This window comes from Panicum virgatum, chromosome 5N, assembly GCF_016808335.1.
Source record: "Panicum virgatum strain AP13 chromosome 5N, P.virgatum_v5, whole genome shotgun sequence".
Classification (NCBI taxonomy): Eukaryota; Viridiplantae; Streptophyta; class Magnoliopsida; order Poales; family Poaceae; genus Panicum; species Panicum virgatum.
The window spans coordinates 59,134,720-59,157,353 of NC_053149.1; the positions used below are offsets into that span (position 1 = coordinate 59,134,720).

General features: G+C 42.6%; 2 protein-coding genes and 1 long non-coding RNA gene across 4 annotated transcripts; 1 reads left to right on the forward strand and 2 right to left on the reverse strand.

Moving 5' to 3' along the window:
* Nucleotides 1-822: 822 nt before the first annotated feature.
* Nucleotides 823-4,465, reverse strand: LOC120674194 (jacalin-related lectin 3-like). The gene is made up of 8 exons (XM_039955334.1): nucleotides 4,377-4,465; nucleotides 4,186-4,291; nucleotides 3,512-3,730; nucleotides 2,912-3,349; nucleotides 2,550-2,792; nucleotides 2,117-2,458; nucleotides 1,768-1,983; nucleotides 823-1,442 (listed from the first exon to the last, which is right to left on the reverse strand). Exons 1-8 carry the CDS (start codon nucleotides 4,448-4,450, stop codon nucleotides 1,134-1,136), a joined length of 1,947 nt encoding a protein of 648 aa, XP_039811268.1. The 5' UTR covers nucleotides 4,451-4,465; the 3' UTR covers nucleotides 823-1,133.
* Nucleotides 4,466-4,745: 280 nt separating this feature from the next.
* LOC120674443 lies at nucleotides 4,746-6,627 on the forward strand. The gene is made up of 2 exons (XR_005675112.1): nucleotides 4,746-5,086; nucleotides 5,308-6,627. It is a non-coding gene; the product is annotated as an uncharacterized LOC120674443 (long non-coding RNA).
* Nucleotides 6,168-11,069, reverse strand: LOC120674442 (glucose-induced degradation protein 8-A homolog). 2 transcript variants are annotated; one of them, XM_039955626.1, is made up of 7 exons: nucleotides 10,906-11,069; nucleotides 9,660-9,801; nucleotides 7,462-7,609; nucleotides 7,309-7,384; nucleotides 7,055-7,166; nucleotides 6,870-6,961; nucleotides 6,168-6,635 (listed from the first exon to the last, which is right to left on the reverse strand). In XM_039955626.1, the coding sequence occupies exons 1-7, from the start codon at nucleotides 10,939-10,941 to the stop codon at nucleotides 6,591-6,593; spliced, it is 651 nt and encodes a 216-aa protein (XP_039811560.1). In that variant the 5' UTR covers nucleotides 10,942-11,069; the 3' UTR covers nucleotides 6,168-6,590. The 2 variants fall into 2 exon arrangements, with proteins under 2 accessions (XP_039811560.1, XP_039811561.1); XM_039955627.1 differs by having other exon boundaries at nucleotides 6,254-6,608.
* Between the last annotated feature and the right edge of the window lie 11,565 nt (nucleotides 11,070-22,634).

The window sequence follows — 22,634 nt, forward strand, 5'->3', positions numbered from 1 at the left end:
CATCTTGTTCGATCGACGAACGCCGAACAAAACATGCTCCATCCACCGTCCTTTTTCGGACTTCCAGCCGCGCAACGCAACTTGGTTTGCTGCACCAGCAGAGACGTTCAGTCTTGCGATCTGCCTGCAGTGCAGCATTAGTACAGACTTTCAGTCTCGCAAGCTGCTTGCGCCATGACCATCTTCCTTTCAGCAATGAAGCTGTGCTCGCTGCGGTTCAGAGTGAGCCACTCGGATTGCACTGCCTGCGTGCGTGGTCGTGCGAGAGCGAGACGCTTGGGGTGTACTGCCTGTTTGTTCCTCGCCCACTTCACCACTTGCCCGCTTGGTTCGCTGAATCTCTCTGGCTAGTGTCACACAGACACACAACCCACAACAACTACCCGAAATGGTACACTTTTGAATGTTCCCGTACCAAGTTGGCTTGAAGCCCTGGGCCTAAACTAACGAAAACCTAAGCTATTTGCAGAAAGAAACAAGCACCAGCTCAGCTCTGATAGTATAACATCGCATGCTGTGTCCTCATCTGTCTGAATATATCGAACGGGGCACTGAACGAATGGCACGCGTGACGTCATGATTCGATGCACTGAACAATTGTTTTTAGCAAATCGTGATCAGTAAATACATCGAGATTTTGACAAGTTGGCTTCAAGCCACTGGGCTAAGGTAACGAAACCTCTCTATCTGCAGAGAGAACCAAGCACCAGCACTGATAGTATAACACCTCATGTTGAGTGCCGGTCTGTCTGAATATGGAACGGAACACTGAATGATGGATTGATGGCACGCTTGATGTCTATTGACAAGCACTGCGCAAGATGACCCAATTAACAATTTCTTTTTTAACAAACGGTGGTTATCAATATATCAATGCAGAGATTCTGACAAGTTTAAGGTGACTAGATGACAACGCTAAATCTCCAATTCGACAGACAAATCCCCCAAATTTTGAATACGCAAACATACCATAGTTCCTCAAGAACGAACTACTAGTAAAGAACAAAACAGACCATTGGTTCCTCATCATTCAGAACTGCTCACTGAACTTGCCGCATATAGGAAAACACTCCGCAGCAAACTGAACTAAGTTCGCAGCCTTCAATTGACACCTGATCACAGTGTAGCCAGGCTCAGAAGAGATACCTGGAGATGTAGTACTTGGAATTGGAAGCGGTAGTTGTTTTCACGTCTCCCAACCAGTGCTGCATGTGCACCCCAATGGCGTCCAGGTACAGGCTGCTCCGGCCATGGAAGCCGACCACCTTCCCCTCCGTCGTGGCAGAGGTGAAGTAGGCCCCTATCTCGTCGCCGAACGGACCGTACTTCCCTCGGCTGCTGACGAGGGTGATCGATCTCAAGACTCTGGGCCCTTCTTCCACACAGTTGTTGTAGTAGCCGTAGATGCAGATCAGGACCTCGTGTGGGTAGTCAAGCTTGATCTGCACAATGTGGGTTTTGATGATGAAACAGTGTGTATAATTCTGTGACGCTTCACAATTTTTTTTGATGATTTTTCGGTGCCAAAAAAAAGCTGTATTGCTGCACTTCGTGATTTCGAGAGCACGTGTGACGGTGTGAGTAACTCATAGAGGTGTTAATTAGTGATCCTTAGGTGCACCTCCAATTTTCTTTAGTTCCAAATTTTGTACTACTTCTTCAAATTCAGATCTCATTTTAGAAAATTAATATAAAACTTTGAACTAAAGAGGGTTGGAGGTGCATCTAAGGGTCACTAATTTGCACCCGTACTAACTCACAACTTACCCTGTGTGTTATCTGGCCACCATTTCCATGCTTGGTAGACCAGATGGATTGTCCACTCCTGTCGTACTCGATCTGAATAGAGCCGATGAAATCGCTTCTCATGATGTAGATTTGTTTGACGCCTGTGTAGACACCATCATCCCATGGCTTGCCTCCATCGCCACCCCATGGTCCTGGCCCTATCGGTATTGGTTCTTTCACTACACCATATGTAACCTACAGAAAGGGGGGAAATTCAAACACAGTTCCATCAGTACTAACACTTTTTTTCATTATGAGTCCAGACATTTTTTTCTTTTAGAAATGCCATTATGAGTGCAGACATAATTCAGCCAAAAGAATTGGTTACCTCATCTCCAATTTCTCTCCGTGCTAGTGCAAGCATATCGGAGTGTCCAGATGGGCTTGTGCCAGTTATTTCTGTGTCAACTCTCTGTGATAACACCTTGCCTTCCAGAACATGAACTCCAATGCTATCGATATACCATCCCGCCCTGCCATGGAATCCTACTATCCTTCCATCGGTCAAGCAGCTGGAGAAGAACGTGCCATGTTCATCCCCAAATGGTCCATGGCTCTTCTTTGTCGTGTGGAATGTGAGTGATTTGATCACCGTCGGTCCCATGATCATCGTCGAGCCAAAGTAACCGGTTATATGAGTCAAGATCTCTGATGGAAAATCAAATACTACCTGATAAACAAAACTCTCATGTCATATACAACTAACAAAATTAGTTTGTAGTTTCTAGACCAAAACAAGTCGGATAGTGAAATTGCATCACCTTTTCAGGTCTAGATCCCCCACTGGTTCCACGCTTATCGCCCCATATCGCCTGCCCGTTTCGATCATAGAGAACCTTCATGGAAGATATTCCTAGCCCCCGTGTCAAATTGATTTGTCGGACACCAGTGTAAATTCCATCATCAAATATGGTTCCACTGTTTCCACCCCAGGGACCAAATCTCACTGGGGTGCTTATGGTCATGGTCCCATTATCCGAATAGAAACTAGGAATTGATACCATCTACAATGAATAACACAATCTGAATGGCTTTTGAATCTACAATTTTTGTAACTAGAAAAGGAATATCCTAGAAATGGAGCCATTCCAAAACTTTTCTAACAATGATCAGTTAGTCATACCTTGTTCATCTGAGATGGATGAGGATACTGCTCCTTCGGAAGACTGCTGGTCAGGGCACTGTAGTTGTCACATCTGTCCTTCACTGCAAGAACCATGTCATACCCAGCACTCCCATCCGCATACCTGTAACCGTTCCTGTCATAAGATTTTGTTATGCTCCGAAGCGCAGATGGCGCATTTTTCGATAGCTTAGTGTTATTCTCTTTGTTGAGATGGCAGCCTATGGAATGAAGGCAAGACCCGGATCGCCCATGAAAGCCGACGATCTTGCCGCTGGATACCGGGAGTGAGAAGGATGTTCCTTGCTCGGTGCCAAAAGGCCCGTACATGGAGCAGTTGCTCTGAAAGGTTAGTGACCTTATGACAACTGAGGTTCCCAATGCGCCATAGCAGCCACTGATAGATGTGAGAACTTCGTGAGGGTATTCAAGTTTCACCTGTTGGAAAATGGAAAGGCACGATTTTATTGGAGAATTGCAGTAGCATTATATCAGTAAAATTACTGCTGTCAATTAAAAAAGGGTAAACTTTGAGAACAAGCGAAGTACTAACTGCTGTAAGCAGCACTCTGCTCAACTCTTGACTGAAGAACTACGAACCTGATCGGTTTTTGAGTTTCCACTCGCAGTTCCATGCTTCTCTGACCAGACTGAACCTCCTCTCAGGTCATACTCGATCTGTATGGAATCAATGACCACACCATGAGCGATGATGATCTGGCGTACCCCAGAGTTGACACCATCGTCCCATGGGTCTCCTGCTAAACCTCCCCATGGCCCGACCGGCGTTGAATTCTTCCCCGTTGAGCCTCTGAAGCTCTATTGAACATGGACAGGTTGAGATTTTGTCCCAAACGAGAAGGGGAGCAAAAATCTGAATGTTAGAAATGCCTTTATGATGCTTGCTTTGCAGGACGCTGTGATCCTTCTCTAAGTTTTATGCAAAAAGGAAATTCAGGTCTACCCACAGTCATGTTGTAGAGATCAAGGAATTAAATGTAGTTGATGCAACGAATGCAGCTGAGCCCTAACAAAACCTTTCTATCAGATGGGGTAGTACGGTGGAACAAAAAAAAAGAAGCGAGCATGCTAAGTTTATAATCCTAGAAAATTCCAGAACATCTCCTAAAGACTAAATCATGCTCCTGCATAATTCCACCCGACCAAACAGAGACACAGAGTACATCATTCCGTTCCTTTTGGCGTCGAACAATTTGTCAAAATCTGAAGACTGAAATACGTCAAGTTCAGTAACAAACAGGAAGAGGCAGTACCATGTTCCGTTGTCCAAACAAAGCCCCCAACGCCTGACAGAGAGAATTAAGATTGTACCAACTAGTGCCTGGTGACGAGCTCACTAGGATGACTAGAACCAAAGGCCTGCCTATTTATAGTGGAACAAGTGAGATGGAAGACAAAAAAAAAAAAGGCAGGCATAGCACCGTAAGCTGGCAGCAGCACTGACGGTCGAAGAAGCCCGAAAGCTACAGAAGAACTCGATTCGCTGACTTGGGTGATCACCAAAATCCCTCGGTTCATTCGCTCACGGGAGGACCATGCCCGTAAGAAGCAATTTGTTTGCCACCGCTCGCTCTCAGATGTCACTTTTCTCTGACTTTAACCACCAACTTTGCATCAGTCCTCTGTCCTCGCGTTCACGTTCGCGACGCAGAGCTAAAGAGCCCGCACCCCTTCTTTATTCTGTTTCATTCTCCAACGAGGAGCATTTTTTTTAACCTTTTGTTCTGTTGGTTTCTTCTCTTTTGGGAAAATAGAGTAAAGTGCATCACCGGTCTTTAAACTTTCCCCCGCTGTGTCATCCCGGTCCACGAACTTTCAAAGTATGTCATTACCATCCCTAAACTCAGTTTGAGTCTCTAATTCTCCCATAACGGGTCCAGCTGATCTTATTTTTATACAAATAACCCCCCTGCTCTTTTGTTCTTTAATAGAAAACACCATCAAGAATCGATCTGTTACGAGATCGATCAGAGATCGATCGCTTGGCTCGCCGCTGCCGCCGCTTCGTCTCCCGGCCGCGACTCCTCCGCGCGTGAGAAACAAGCGCGCCTGGCGATCTGTGTCTGGCGAGAAGCGAGCGTCAAAAGGGAGCGCATCTGGCGGTGAACATGGCGGCGCGATTGCGCGGCAAAGGGCATCCTGCGCCGGTCTATAGTGAGTTCATCCCTAATCACATTGTGTGCGTGCGATGGTTCCGTGCGATGAGCGTTAGGGTTACTTGAACTAGAGCACCAGTACGTATTTGTACGATTTCTGATGGTGAGAGGAGGATAGGTTGATTTGCATGCTGTGGATGGGTTTGCATCCTTTGCTTGCACATTAGCTAGTTGGTTATGCATGCTGTTTCTCTGTTTTGCATGCGCACGTGCGCATAGGAGGCCATGAACCAAGGATAGCTCGTGCGTGATGGCTGGGATTGCGAACGTGGGGCGCACTTGCGGCCGTGGTGATGGACACGCGACTAAGCCGCAAGGAGCAGCAGCACGATCCTGATGTTTCCGTGGTGAGCAAGCAGCAAACTTTTGGCTTTCTTTGTTCGTGTCCAGGCAGCTCGGCGTGTCCCACCGGCGGCAGCAGCAAGCTGCTTGCTTTCCCTGTGTTTGTGTTTTTCTCTTGCAGCTAGCCGGCGACTCCAAGGCGAGCAGCTCGTCCTCGGCGGCGGTTGGCAGCAGTGCTGCTCGGTGCACACAAACAGGGCAGAGGAAGCGATGGCGTCGGCGAGCGGGTATCGATCTCTCGGAACAGATCGATTTTTTATGGTGCTTCCTATTAAGAAACAAAAGAGCGGGGAGTTATTTGTATAAAGTTAAGGTCAGCTGGACCCATTATAGGGGAATTAGAGACTCAAACTAAGTTTAGAAATGGTAATAACATACTTTGAAAGTTCGTGGATCGGGATGACACAGTAGGAAAAATTTAAGGACTGGTGGTGCACTTTACTCGGAAAAATACCTTGCCGTGGAGTGGGTTTTTAATTACACTGAAAATATTAAGCAAATTACTGCAAAAAAGGGGACTGCCTCAATGAATGTCTAGGTCTTAGTTCAAATTTAACGTAATATTTCAGATTTGATCTGAAACCATATTTAATCTAAAATTCACTGCCATGTCATGCCAGCGGGTGTAAGCCAGGCCCGACTAGTGACGTTACTAGCGGCTGTTCAGTGCATCATACCGAGTGCTATTAGAGTATTTCAAAGTATACCAGTTCATATTTAATGTACATTACATTATATTACGAAAAAACTAACATAGTTTTATTACTTCCGTTGCACATTCAATTTCATCTATGTTCACACAGCCAAACGAACACGTATACCATCAACCAAACAACCCTTCCGCATCCATTCAGCCTATGCGAAAAACAGAGAGCCATGCGAAAAACCAGTTACACCCATAGTCCACAACAAACCAGCTCAAACAGAACTCCTGGAACGAACGCACGGAATAACTCAGCAGATAATATGTACATGCTTTTGCTATGTCTAAGGCAAGGAACAGAACACATACAGAATCCCTCTTTCAAAGTACCACACCATTTGCCAAGAAGATGGTTCTATGAATTGTATAAACTGCTTCGTTGTTTATGCACTCTGTAAGTCCCTCCCGATGGCCTGGAGAGGTGGTACCATTTCTGAAGAATTTACCAGTTGTGCCTTTACTTGCTCAGAAAGGCCTTCAAAGAAAATGGCGGGTAAGAATCCTGCTCCAAGAATTCCGAATGTCATGTATGCAGCAAGACGTAAATAATTTAATTAAAGCGAACTGGTGAGTACGAAGAACTTCTGTGAACAAAAGATGCGTAAACAGTCCTCTCAGATGAACATATAACATCACCAGAGGACATTACGCAATGAGCACAAACTAAAGATGGAAGTTTTAACAAGATATGATATAGGAGTAGAATCATTGGCCGACAAGTACTTAGAGATGTTACCTTGCCAACTTCCTGCTGTAGGTATTGTCTAACCACAGTTGCTTGCTGTACTACTCTCTCCAGTGATGAATATGCTGGAAGATTAGCATGTGCTGTCATTGATCATAGAGGAAGATCATAATCAGATCATAAGAAATGAGGTTACATAAGCAGGAGCTAGCTAGGCATGGAAACTTTAAACATACCAAGGACAGCCCGATTCAAGCTATCTGCAACATTCTGCCTGTACTCTGGGCTTAGTAGATGAAACATGGGTGACTTCTCAGGCTCTTCATAAGCCAGGAGGGCCATAAAATCCTATACAATGAAAAGTTGGGTATTAATATACCTTCTAAAATATCTGAAACACATTATCAGTCCCTTGGTCTGCTTTGTTAAAAGAAAAATTGTTTCAACAGGCAGAAGGGCCCTGAGACATGAAGATTTAAGGAAAAAGTACCTCTAGTTTCTCAACATACTTGGGAACCTTTCCAAACGACGTCAATTTTTTCTGGCCAAACTCAAGAGCTTCTGTGCTGTCAGTCAAAATGGACAAGTTGATGAGAAAATTGTAACAATATATTTCCCTTCTAATTAAATTTCGCAGACTCACCATTTTCTTGAACGAACTAGCTCAATGAAGTGAAGACTCAAAAGATCAAAGTGCAGATCCATATCATTCTCCAGCAAGTTAGGTGCCAATTCTTCTGTCAGTTCTATGGCCTTCAGGGCATTCCCTTCTAGCACAGAATTAAAAATAGCTGGAAACAAAATCATGCTATTAGATGTCAATAATGTTATCATTAGATAGATGGGAATAGAAATACTCTAATACGAAACTGTTATGATTTTATGCGATCATGGCCTACCACCTATGATGAATTAAATGAAACACAATAAATATCCATTTGAATCACAACTATTTCATTAAAAATGTTACTGTATTAAATAACAATAAATTAAAAGTTAAAGTTTCAAAGAGATTAACAATTAATTACACACTGACCTCAAAAGTAGCCACGGAAAATTGATAAAAGTTTGCAAGAATATTATAATAGGAATTACCCATTACTTAGGTTTTCACTAAGGAAACAGGGCAACCTAACCCACGGTCAATTGCACCTTAGCGAAAAACCAAAACCTATACACCGGTTTATCGATTTAATAAAATCGTATTGTTCTGGTAAATTTTGGACTGAACTAGCAGTTTACACCGGCACACAACAAATCATATCATAACCAACTGCTTGTGCCAGAGTGATAAAGACCAATCGATAACAAGAATCTATATTGAACAGAGATGGCTCTATATAGTTGTTAATTAGGCAACAAGTATGAATTACTGGATGATAATGGTCGTAGCAAAGTGATCACATTTCTTTTTCTTCCAACAACAAATTGAAGTGATCATAATAGCACTTCACACCTACCATTAACTTCAAAACCATAAAAGAAAGCTACAACAGGATATGAAGATTTTTTTTAAAAAAAACAACTCAGTTTTTCCCTCTTTTTCCCGCGCGCGGGGGGGGGGGGGGGGGGTGCTATGAGACCTTCCTTTCCAAAGACGAAATGGTCATTCACACTTGAATAAATGCAAGGAAGAGACAGAACTTCTACTTTTAGCTTGGCCGTATTCTTTGTAATTTTCTTCAATGCCTCTCCCTCCCTCCTTTTCTATATACTTGTACAGGGTAGTTAGGTAAGTTGGTCTTTAATTTCTTTTCCAGACTTTTTTTTGTTCTTTTGTAGATGCGTTTCCTTTCTGTTTGGCTGACCTTGTTCAGTCGTTCTATAAAAGCTTGCTGTTGGAGGTAGAAAGCAAAAAAGGGGCAAATTGCATGTATAGCACTCACCATGAACTGTTTTGCAAACATACCACTCCCTAGCTCCAAAATACTATTTTAACACCACTTGTTCCCTGTCTTTGCCCTGTTATAGCACTATGCCATATGTTTCAAATCTAACATCTCAGATATGATCCAGTCCTCCCTAACATTATCATTTCTCTTCCCTTCCCCACAGGCTGCTCGCTGTTGTTGGGTGAGATTGGGCTGGAGCTCAAATGTCAGGCGGAGCAGTACCACCAATCGAAGACAGGAAAAAGATCCTGGCCAAGAACAAGCTATCCTTCACAGTCACGTGAAGGTATAGTATCTCCACCATTGCGAATGGCTGTGGCTTCTGGCTTCAACCCCACTGCACCATTGGCCAGATCTCTTCCTCCTGCCACCATGGTGCCCATGTCCTGTGACTGCATCATGCCTGAGGGCCTCTCCTCGATCGAGAACACATATACAGCTGACTAGCTGAGCGCACCCCAAAAAACAAAAACTGGAACTGGTGACTGTGCAAATAGACAACCCTGAGGAGGCAGAGGTCTCAGATGCGGGATGTTGTGCTCTGTTGCACCAATAAAAAAAGTGCAGCTAACCCCAGGGGAGAGGAGTTCTTGCCAGCTGACAGATGCGAGGAAGACCACCAGAGAATAACCAATTAACAGAGCAAAACGGCGGAGAGGATCCAGGTCTGATCTAAGCCATTCCTTTTCTATTGCGCGGCTCAGTGATAGATGGTGCAAAAACTGGGAAACAAAGTTGCAGTAAACTAGTAATCCAGGTGGAAGTGATGGTATGTTTGCAAACCGAGTTCAAAATAGTCGTACCGGGCAATTTAGCCAAAGAACTACCTAGGTAAATTTATCAAATATACCATAAGTGCTTCAACATGCAATATGGCAAATAACGCCCCTCCCCCTCACCCCAAAGAGACTGTAGATAAAAGATTCAGTATTGACCTGCAAATAAATACCTTTACGCTTATCCACATTCACACTATAGTCAACAGGTAACTTCAGCCCAGTGCTGGATAGGAATGTCTCTGCCGTCTCTTTGAAACAGTTGTGCATAAGATAAGATAGCACTATGTTTCGGACATCATTGTCACTGACAGACTGCAGTAGTAAGAAAAAGATGTCAATAGCATACTACAGCTTAAACAGATGATGACATAGTTTGTATTATTGCCTTATCAAATAAAATGCAGTAGTAAGTAATCCCCTTCATTGAATATGACAGCAAAGGGTACAACGTGAAGCTATTGATAAAGCTAGCACAGAGATGTCTACGATGGTTGGCTCAACAGTAAGGGCAGAGCTATATGCCCATATGAGGTACATATGTAGTGACATAAGAGGAAAGTGGTAGTGACTTCGAGGTAATGCAAACCATTGCAGTGGAAGCTGGGAAAAAGGCAGTGGATGAATCATCTTATGGTGCTGGCTGAGATACACAACGGCAAGGACATCCATAAGGTGAAATGGGTCAATGCTCAATTTTAGGCCAGCAACACAATTCAGGTAAGATGTGTGACACATGTCTTCGGCCAGCTTCTGATGCCATGTAGATTTATGGATTGTGGGGAAACACCAGAGATCTGATATGGCTCATCAACCTTGCCTTTTAGGCTCTTTTGTCGTCTTTACCGCAAAGGCATAACTATTTACTTCCGTTAGTAACAGAACAAGATGTATTAAGTGGTTCAACTATTTGCACTATATGCTTAATTGTCGAACAACAGCCAACAACATATTAGGTTGCCTGTGGCATTGCTCTAAAAACAACCGAGCTTGCTGCTCCACGCCATGAGGCAGAATTGGCCCTTAAAACTCCACTGAATTCCAACCAACATCAGCGACAAAGCTCCAAACTTATTTTCACTACAGAACCACGCAATCCACAAGTTCCAATCTTTTCTCACTAGACGCCACTCGCCGAAGGACTTCCAATCTCCTTTGCAAACCCTAACACGAGCGCATCCCCAAGTCCAAACACTCCAAAATCCAAGTAACCATCTCTTCGAAACATAATCCAAGTAACCATAACACCCTACGAAATAATGAATTCAACAGACGACCGCAGAGGAACACCGAATTCGCACGCAAGCAAGAACGAATCTACTCGAGCCATATAATGGGAGCGTCTGCCTAAACAAGGAAAACAAACACAATGATTCAACATGCGAGAGGAGATTGGGGGCGCGTGGAGAGTGGGCGTACGACGTTCTCGTAGAGCCGAGGATCGAGGTCCATCATGACGGCGGAGGAGAGAGGAGGGTGGCGCCGGATGCGAGGAGGAGGCCGCACGGTGGACAAAGGCTGTTGCTGCCCGCTGCTGGGGCCTTGGGGAGCGAGGATTCCCGAGACTGAGAGGAGGATTTGACCCCCCGTATTTTATTTAGGCTACGTTTAGTTCAAAAAAATTTGTGCAGTATCCATCACATCGAATTTTCAAACACATCCATAAAATATTAAATGCAGTTGAAAAAAATAACTAATTATATAGTCTAACTGATTCCTACGAGATGAATCTAATGATACTAATTAATCCATAATTGGACATTACTTGTCAAATAACAACGTATAAGGATCACCGGGGTGTCCGACCCTAGAGGAGGATGGGTGAATAGGGTCGCTAATCGCTTTCTATCATAGGGCTCAATCTATTTGCATAAGATAAACCTAACACGTCCTACACATGCTAGTTATGACTAAGATTTATCTATGCTACTCTCTACTTACCCCTAAAAGACTTGCAACCTATAGCCAATCCTAATCAAACTAACTAGAAAAGTAAAGGCACGCAAGATAGAGTAAATGCGGAAACGTAATACGGTAAATAAAGAGGTAAGTGAGAGAATATGCAAACTCCCGTGAAGACACCAAGACACACGATTTAAAGTGGTTCGGTTATGACACCAAGTCCCTCCCTACGTCCACGGTCACTTGTCCAACAAGAACAAGTGTGATGCCGAGTCTTTTCGCTTGATCACCGTCTTGCGTTCGCCACCAAGGCTCTCGGCAAGCAAAGGCTAAGTGACCCCAAGTCACCAAGACAAGGCCACCGCCACCGTCTCTCTCGAAGCGTCACCCACGACACCGTCTTCACTATCGGAGTTTCTCACCAAGAGGGGTCTCCTTCCCCGCATAAAGTGTCGTTGGCTCTCCACACCAAGTCGGAGGGTCACACGACGAGTACAATAGTTGCTTGCCGCAGCAAGACTTCTCTCAAGGGAGCTCTCGCAAGAACTAATCCTTATTACAAGCACTAAGCACTCTCACAAGTGTGCTTAAGCCTATATGATGTACAATGAAGCTCTATGGTGGATGGAGGTGTTCTTCAAGTGTAGTATGCTTCAGCAACTCCAGCTATCTCAAATGAGGCGTGTGGTGGCATATATATAACCCAACCCTCCAAACTAGCCGTTGGGAAAAAGGCTGACGAAATCCCTTAACGCCGGTTGATCCGACGCTCAACTTTTGTCATCACCGGTTTAACCGGTGAGTGTATTTTCCCAGAACCTAGCCGTTACTGCTCCAACGGCTCCTTTGATCAATCGACCGACACTCTCAAAACTAACATCGGTTCAACCGGTGCATGTAATCTTCAATCGACCAACGCTCTCAAAACTAACGTCGGTTCAACCGGTGCATGTAATCTCAGAAACCCCAAAAATGGAGTCTCTGGACAACTGCACCGACGCTCACTTTTTCTTTATCGTTGGTTTAACCGGTGCCTCTGGGTCTGTCTTCACTTCAAGTCATTGCACGACGAGTTGTCTTCAGGCATCGTCGGTTCATCCGGCGCAAAACCCTAGCCTCAGCTTCTGGGTCCATTGCACCGATGAGTACAATTTGCCTAACGTCAGTTTAACCGGTGATAGCAAATTGTCTGTCTTGTTCGTTTTGACTTGATTTCTTCACGGTCTCTTCAATTCTCTGTCCTTTGGACCGAAGAGGTTTCAGGGCGCTGCCCTGAGACCCGCGAGGGGCGGCTCTTCGGGCCTAGCTAGGCTATCTTCTCTTTGTCACCACTTAAACTTAAAAGCCCGATAATGGTCATCTTAACAATCATATTAGTCCAAGTGTTGCGTGTGTCATCAATCGCCAAAATATTATATTGAAATATGGCATGAGAGGCCATTTTCGCTACACAACGAAATGTGCTACAGTAGCCAAACCCAAACTTTTTCACCAACTAAACACCCCCTTACCCTTTTGCCCTTTTCGTCTGTTGCATTGAGATTTGTTTAGATCACTTTGGATTTTAGATTTTTAGAAGAGAATCTTCAACATTTGAAGTATTAAATATAGATTAATCACAAAACTAATTATAGATCTTGTCTGTAAACTATAAAATGAATCTAATGAGTCTAATTAATCCATCATTAGAGCATATTTATTGTAGCATTACTGTAGTAATTTAGTGTCTAATCACGTCCTAATTAGGCTCATTAGATTCGTCTCGCGATTTACAGTCCACTTGTGTAATGCGATTTATTTTTCGACTACATTTAGTACACCATGCAAGCGATTTACAAAAATTTTGCATTTTAATTTTATGAATCTAAACAGGGCCTGAAAAATGTCTTCTTTTGTTTTGACATAACTATGGTCGCTCTATTCGGTTGAATGTGGCTGGTAGCTGGCGCTGGTTTATTATCAAATACATATATTGTTGGCTAGTGGCTGATGCTGATTTAATATGAGAGAAAAGTACTACTGACTGGCAGTATGACAAGCTAACCGAACAGAGCGATTATATGTCGTTTCCCTCCAATTTTAACATTGTATTAATTAATTAATATGTCATTCCCCTTCAATTTTCAAATAACTGTCATTTTGAGATAAACACATTTTAATTTTTAACATCACTATTTATTGAATATTAAAATTAATTTTTTAAAATGGTATGAATAGATTCTTCTTCGATGGTATTTCAAAATATTACGTGTCTTCTATATATTAAATTCTTTTAACATTATTAATCCACATAGTGTCTCGGTGACATGCCGCTGTTTGAAATTATAATTATTTGAAGACCGGAGATGGTTGACAACATGTGGATCTTGAACAAAATATGTAGTATACATGGTTATCCTTTCAAATTATCACTTGGAAAGAGATGCGTACATAAGAGAGGAAGAATGAAAGGCAATCCTAACGTGGCAATCGTATTTGTTTTGAACAGATTCAAGAATTTACTATTACATGCTAAATATAAACTCTACGGAACTTAAAATCTACCAAATTTTAAAGAACCTAATAACTTGTAGTCACTACATTGAAAGCACAAGTCGAAGTCACCATATTTTAGCTAACATTTTATTAGTTTTATTAAGTTTTTGCCTAGCGACGGATGCGTCAAGCTGCTAGTGGTTTGGGTGGAAACTGATTGTAACGGTTTAGATTTTGCATGGTTGCTACTTCAATTTGGTAGAAAATGGTTTTTCTAACAATCAATCTAGTAAGGCTTAGTTTTACAAAAGAAACGGTTTGGTTTGGTTTGGTTTGGTTTGGTTTGGGATACTCTCGGTGCCGAGCGGCTGCTACTCACATCGTTCTACTTGCTTGACTAGTCGTACCATCGTCTTAGCCATCAGCAGCAGCCATCAGCAGCACGTAGTAATAAAAGTACGACCACTAGCACGCTCCTACACTATCATCAAGTCTCCACCTTCTTGATGGAGTGGTGTGGTTTGGTTTTCACATAGTATGGATGATTGGAGTGGTTTATATCGACTTGTTTAATAAAAATGTGTGGGTTTAGTCTGGTACGCAGATCATTAGCAGCTTGACGGATGCATGGTTGCTTACTCTCTCTCTCTCCGCCGTAAAAAGAACAAGACAAAATAAACAAAATGCCTACGTGTATTATTACTGTACTCGTTCCGTAATAAATTATTAGTCATCTTGATTTTTCTAGATACATTAGTTTTACTATACACCTATACATAGATATATAGCATAGCAAAAATTATGCATCTAGAAAAACTAAAATAATTAATAATTTGAAACAGAAGGAGTATGTAGGACGATTGCACTGATTAACCTAATAAGATTGCACTAATAATTTATGGTCGGTGGATTGAAAGCTGCTTCACTTCGGACAGGGGCGGATCTAGCGGTGGGTCTAGGAGGCTCCCGCCCCTCGACACCCCCCTCCCCCACCCAATAAAAAATATGGAGCTCTCTTTTGAGCCCCTTTATTTTTAAGGAGAAAGGATGAGGAAGAAAGAGAGAGAAAAAAACTCAGTCCCTTTTAATTTATTCCTGGTGCCCTTTTAATTTATTCCTGGATCCGTCACGGGCTTCGGGGAAGAAATAGTGGGATGATGTGCGCCTGTGTGTTTACTCCGCTGGGCAGGGGACGATGCTGATGCCAGATGCCTTTGCCTCGCTGCTTAAGTGCTTATAGGCGCCGTGTTCTCTCCATTGGCCATTGCCGCAGACCGGTGAATGCAAATATACATTGCAGCGAGCCAGCGAGAGAAGGAAACCAGGCATCGGTGGTGATTGTGACATTCTTTTTGCGAAAGTGGTGGTGTTTCAGGCTGACTCCAAGGAGCATCGATACTCTACGACACACTGTACATGGCTGCCCTAGGTGGCTACGCGCTTGCTGGAGCATGCAGATCCTTGGAATCTTCTTGGGTTTCGATCGTCTGCTCTGCTCTTTCCAGTTTCCACTTTTTATCTTCATCAGGTCCCGTTTGTTTTTTAGTAGCTGTCAAATTGATTGTTCGAATGTAAATTCAAATATTTAGATGTCAATTTAATATACAAATAATTGCATAAGTTGCAAGCTTAACTTTAGACGGAGGAATTTATTAAATATAATTAATGCACAATTAGCGGATGACTACTGTAGCAATTAGTAGTCAAATCTTACTATTATTAATTGGAGGCTCCTTTGGAGCCTTCACGTGAAGCCATCTGGGATCTTAGGTGGACACTCTGAAAAAATATAGAAATTCTATAAATTCTCATAAAATTTAAAAACATACAACCATCAATCCAACAACTCTAATTATAGTAACAATCGGATCTGTTATCTTTTCTAATAAATTACTCACCTCTGCCATTATGAAAATAGACTAAAATAACCCCATAAACATGTATCTAAATTATCCACCTCTGCCATTATAAAAAAAATCTAAAGTAACCCCCTAATTTTTGTGTAAATTACCCACCTATGCCATTATAAAAATAATACAAATACCCTTCTAAATTTGCATATAAATTATCCAATTATGTCATTATTATTACAAGTTAAATTACTCATAAATCTGAATCTAAATTATAGAATTATAATAATATATTAAAGTGCACTAATATAAAATTCTAAAATTACTATTTCTATCACTATTAATATATTATTTATATTATTATTTATATAAAAATACTACCCACAATATATGTCACCATATATTCATGTATGATGGAAGAGAGAATATGTAACATCCCGAAAATTCGGCCAAATAAATCACCCGCTAAAAATATTATTTTCAAAACCTTTTTCAACGCTGAGCTCAAATCACTCCAAAATTCTTTTCAGCCCGAGCTCCCAATCTCCCGAAATCATGTCCCGGCAATCCGCCGTCCCGACACCAGTACCAATCACCGTCCTATCCCCTTTACCTTTCTCTCGTTCCGCGTGCTTGTCGCTGACCGACCGAACCCCGCAGCGCGCGCGTGGCCGACCGCCGCCGCGAATCCCGCCGACAGCTCTCTTTCTCTCTTTCTCTCTCTCCATTTTTCTTTTTCCCATTTTCTTTTTCCTTTTCTTTCCCCCCTTTCCTTTCTCCTTCTCTCTCCTCTCCTCCTTTCCCTCACGCGCTGCACGAGCAGAGCTCGGCGCGCTGGTCCCCCTGCGCCGAGCCCCTCCCTGGGCGCCGCCTCCCCTGTTTGCGGCCGCTACTCGCCCGTCCCGCCCTCTGCGCGCGTCGTACCCCCTTGCCCGCCTCGGTGCTCGCGCCCGCCCCGACGAGCCACGGCGAAGCAGAGCCGGCCGCACACAAGGCGCCCCGCCATTGGCTGCCACCCCTCCCACTTGCGCCGCCCCTCCGTCCTCTCGTTCTCTCGCCATCGCGTCCGCGCCACAGCACCACGGTAGAGGACGCCCAGCAAGTGGCGGAGCAAGCCCCACCTCCATTAATCGCCGTCCTCGAGCTCGCCGGCCACCACCGTCGCGCCCCCTCTTCCCCGCCTTGCCTCGGGCTATAAATAGGCCCTCACGCAGCCCTCAAGCACCACAAGCTCACCCGCCACCTCCAGCCCTCCCCCCACGCCCGCAGCGCCGCCACCACCACCATCTCCGGCGACCACCGCCGCCCACCGCGGGCACGCCGCCACGGGCCGCCTCTGCTCGAGATAGGTAGGGGAATAGAACCCCCTAGCCCTCCTCTCCGTTTCCCCCTCCTCCATGGCCACCCCAAGCCCCCAGGGCCGCGAGCCAGAGGCCGCCGGCGCCCCCCTCCCCCTCATCTGTTCTTCCCGTGTCGAGAGGTAGAAGAAAGGGGGCAATTTTGCCTTGAGCCCCCTATTCTTCCCCCTTTTCTTTTAAGAGCCCTCCCACTCTCTAAACTTCCTTTTTAGAGAAAACCCCCTCCATCTTTAATAATTCCAATATACCCTTCCACTTTACAAAATAATTATGAATAGGTCCTAGCCATTTCCAGAGTGACCCAAAACATTCCTAATAATTATAATTAAGCCCTTGCCATCCCGAGAATATTTCCAAAAGAAGCCCCTCTCTTATTTTTTAATGAATAAGCCCCTCCACTATATAAAATTAATTCTAAATAGACCCTTGTCCTTTTTTGGAGTAGCCCAAATATTTTTAGAAATATTAATCAAGTCCTTCCACCCTCAAAACTAATTACAAATAGGCCCTCGGATCCCTATTTAGCCCCTAGACCCCTCTTCTACCTGTCATCTCATGCGCCAAAAATCCTTCGTTTGCCCCGAAACTTTACCACGCCTTTTCTAACGTAAATTCGGCCGTGCCATTAGAAAACCACCCAAAAATATTACTCCTATCTCCATATCTTAATTTTTCCCGACCCGAGCTCAACGATAAAATCTTTATTTCTTTTTCTTTATTGTGTGCTTGTTTGTGTGTGCTGTAGACCACGGTGTGAACGAGGGAGAACCCGTCGATGAGCAGTACCGCGAGCAGGTGTGCGAGGACCAGTACCGCGACCCCGAACCTGATGGACAGTACTTCGATCAGGACTTTCCGAAAGGCTTTGTGAACGGCAAGTTCAATCTCATTCTTTGATGCATATTTTGTCCTAGTTTTTTAAACACAACCTATTGACCTGTTTTACAAAATTGCATATGTTTTTACTGCTGAAACATGGTTGGATAGCCACCCCTTGACTTGTTATAACCATTCCTTGACCACCTAGATTGATGTCTACATGCGATTCATTCTATGTGGATGTTAATCACGCTAGAATTGCTTAGGACCTTATACTTGTTCTACTACACATCAAATATTATTATTTATAAAGGAAAATGTGTGCGTGTGTGGGAAGGAAAAAGGTGGATTTATGAAAAACAAATGAAAGTTGTGTCTCGATGAGATGGATGACATTTCTGTGTGAATTGCCAGAAGGTGTGCTTGTACCTTTGTGGTTGAGCAAGAAGGTTGGGAGATATCCATCTTGTCACAATTAAGGGCTGAGTTAATGTGTCATCTTGCCTAACTCAACTATCGTGCAAATCACTCGACCGTTGTGTGTGGCAACTGCTTAGCATAAACTCCACTAGTTAGTCTGATAGTCATCAGGAGAGCTGAGAGCAACGGGTGATCAAGGAGAAGGGATAAGCTCTGTGTGACTTATGCCCCGATTAAACCTTGGTGATGGGTCAATGACCACTTGGTGGATCCCGTGGTGGCTAGTCAGGTCTAGCTAAGGTGGGTAATGACTTTGTTGGGATCTACACCAACACTAAGGTGATCGTGCTATGGTACCCCACTTGTGGGTAAAGTTGCACACCTCTGCAGAGTTAAAATCTATTCGAATAGCCGTGCCCACGGTACTGGGCGAGTTATGGTTTGGTCACATAACTAGCATTTCGTCAGGGGATGGTTGAGATGGCGTGTGTTGTTTTGGAAAAGTGTCTGGCAGCTGTGCCGTGTGCTACGGCGGATGAGGAGTCCGGTAGCAATTTTTAAATTTTTGGATCCTGTGTGGATCAACCCCACCGATTAGAAAAGAAATGTTTTAAAAACCTATTTCAAAATAAACCCTTACATGTGTTAAAATTAGCTTTCTGCAAATTAAACCATAGCCTTATCCTTGATTTATCATGTGCATGAACTCTGTTTATACCCTCCTCCGTGGGTGCGGTTGGACTTGCTGAGTACGTTTGTACTCACCCCTTGCTTAATTTTTACAGAGGAAGATCCAGACTTTATTCCTGAGGACGTTGAGTAGGGGTTCCGTTCTGCACCCAACCTTGCCTGTGGATAGGATCACCCGCAGGAAGCTTCGTATAGCGAAAGACTCTGATGACCTCTTCGTAGTTAATATTGTTGTTTGGGTTTTAGTTGTTATCCTCGCGATAGTGGCGCTTCATTGCCCATTATCGCGCAGAGTTGTACGGTGATGTATCATCTGATGTAATAAATGTGTTATCAGCCCCTGGGATTGATATTTGTATCACATTTAAGTCACCTCTTGTGAGGGAACACTTTAGAATAATACCAATTCACGAACAAATAATTCAACTAAATATATATTGAATACATATGGGGGGACATATCTGGTGGAAACCGCAACCTTTGAGTGTGATTTTTACAAATCATTTGGACAACTTTTCTGACTTGAAATTTGTTATTTTTATATCTCACAAACAAAGTCGAGTTTGGACAAGATATTTTACAAGATTGTGTATCATCATATCATCTACATGTGTGATTTTTTTGATGAATTTAGACGACTTTTTTACCGTGATTTGTACGGGTTTTCACGAAGATTGTGGTTTCCATCATATATGTTCTCTACATATGGAAGTGCACCAATAATATCTATTGTAACTAAATAATAAAAATATATATTTTAGAGTATGTGTTAGAATATTTAATAGATGAAAAGGGCGTGAGATAGATAATTATAATTATTGACTTTATTTTTATATTAATTCTAATTAGCCCGTACGGGAGCACGGGTTGATAGACTAGTTACAAACTAATTAGATTTAATGGATTCATCTCATGATTAAGTCGCGACTTATGAAATTAATTTGATATTAAGTCTATATTGAATACTTTTAAGTGATGTTTAAACATGCGATGTAACAAAACAAGTGAGTTGGACCAAGCTTGCAGCTTGCACTAGCGGAGCAACTGAAGGGGCTCCCTTCTTGACGCGCAGCAGAGCAACCGAATGGATAGACTCGGCCTTGTTTAGTTGCAATTTTTTTTTGAAATTTTGGTATTGTAGCACTTTCGTTTGTGTTTGATAATTATTATCTGATCATAGGTTAACTAGGCTCAAAAAATTCGTCTCGCAAATTACCGACAAATTGTGTAATTAGTTATTTTATTTAGCTACATTTAATACTTCATACATGCGTTTAAAAATTCGATGTGATAGGAAATCTTGTAAAATTTTGGATGCAACTAAGCAAGGGCTCGATTTGGTTCCGTCACTTTCGATTTGACGTGCAGCTGCAGCTCGGATTTCAGACGGCGCCTCCATTTGACCTTGTTTAGATGCATAAAGTTTTGGGTGTAAAGTACTGTAGCACTTTCATTTGTACTCCCTCCATCTACTTTTGATAGCTATATTTCAAAACTTTAAATGTTCAAAAATGATAGCTATATTTGCTATTGGCATGGATTGTGGCAATAAATAGCACTAGAAACGAGGAGTTCCTAGTTAAAATATTAGAGGACCAACAAAAAGTCTATGTTGTATTTATGAGATTGATAAGCACACTTGGTGCCCTTGGTCATTGTGCCATATGAAAATATATCTATCATACTTGGATGGAAGGAGTATTTGGTAATTATTCGCTGTGTTCGGTTGACTGTGGCTGATGGCTGGTGCTGATTTGTTATGAGAGAACAGTACTGCTGACTGGCTGGTAACTGGTGGTAGGTGCTGATTTAGTATGAGAGAACAATACAGCTGGTTGGTTGGCTGACAAGCCAAGCGAACACAATGATTATCCGATCATGGGTTAACTAGGCTCAAAAAATTTATCTCGCAAATTACAGACAAACTGTGTAATTAGTTATTTTGTTTAACTATATTTAATACTTCATGCATGCATTCAAAGATTTGATGTGATGGAAAATCTTGTAAAGTTTTAGAATTTTGAAGGCAACTAAATAAGGGGTTGATTTTCGACAGCAGCTGTTTCAATTTACCCCTTGTTTAGATGCATATAGTTTTAGCTGTAAAGCACTGTGGCACTTTCGTTTGTATTTGATAATTATTATCCCGCCAAAGATTAATTAGACTCAAAAAATTCATCTCGTAAATTATAGACAAACTGTGTAATTAGTTATTTTGTTTATCTACATTTAATACTTTATGTATGAGTTTAAATATTCGATGTGATGGAGAATCTTATAAAGTTTTGAAATTTTGAGTGCATCTAAACAAGAATTATTGTGTTTTCTCCTCGCAGATTGCTTACGGGCCGAGTAATCCGTTTAGGAGCTGGTGTCTGCTCCTTTCTATTTCCCGGAAAAATTAGATTTGTACCATTAAAAGATTCAAAAGTTAGATATATACTATTGGATCCGCATGTCATTGACTCATGTGAACCCCACATGTCATTGAGATAACGATGGTATATATCTAATTTTGTGATTTTTTAATGGTATAGATCCAAATTTCCCCTTCGTGCGGATTGGTGACAGCTTTCGGTTCAGCTGAAGTGGCTGCTGCAGCAGCACACACCATTCTAATCACCATGGCTGTTCCTGTTCGGTGTTAAGCTATTTTTTTTCTCTTGCTGTCAAGCTCGAGCTCAAGCTTTCGAACTGCGAAATGTCACTTCATTCACTGCAGCAGTGAACATCATTGCGAGCCTTGCCTTTATGTAGGCCTCGTTTTAGTTGTAAAATTTTTTAAATGAAATCTTTACACATTTAAAGTATTAAATATAGACTAATCACAATACTAATTACAGAACTCATCTGTAAACTACGAGATGAATTTATTAAGACTAATTAATTCGTCATTAGCATATGTATACTGTAGCAGTTATTGTACCAATTTAGCGTCTAATCATAGCCTAATTAGATTTATTAGATTCATCTCGCAATTTGTAAGCAAACTATGCAACTCATTTTTTATTTGGTCTAGATTTAATACTCCATGCATATAAGATTCTCTTTCGATGTGATAGTTTCGGAATTTTGAATTTTACAACTAAATTAGATCTTAGTTTAAATCTCTTTTCATACATATTAATTGCTTGTTTATCTAGTACCTCGTCATTTCCGGTACATGCTTCTTTGATATATTTCGGTAGTTGTGTCTTAGTTTGTTCTATCTGTAATCGCTCGGCAACAGTTAGTAGCGACCGACATGAAGGAGTTCTTTGTGAGTTCGTGAGCCATGTGAGGCCGTCCAGTAACGAAAGGAACACCACCCACGGCCCACAGGTAGGTGCTGCCGTGCTGGACTCAGCATCAGAGTTGAGTTATCCTTGAGCTGAACGGGTCGAGATTCTATCCCCGACCAATCTGAATCTGAAATTCCATGTGATTCGAACTGAATTTGTTCAGGCGCGGTTGCAAAAAAGAATGTGATTCGTACTGGACGACGTCTAGCGTTGAATGAACAATATACATTCAGGTTCAGTTTCAAAAGTGGATCGCAACTTTTGACAACGTGACCTTACATTTAGTACGTGGAATAAGTCCAATTGACCCCCTGAACTTATCAAGGAGTTTGAAAAACCCCTATAAACTGCAA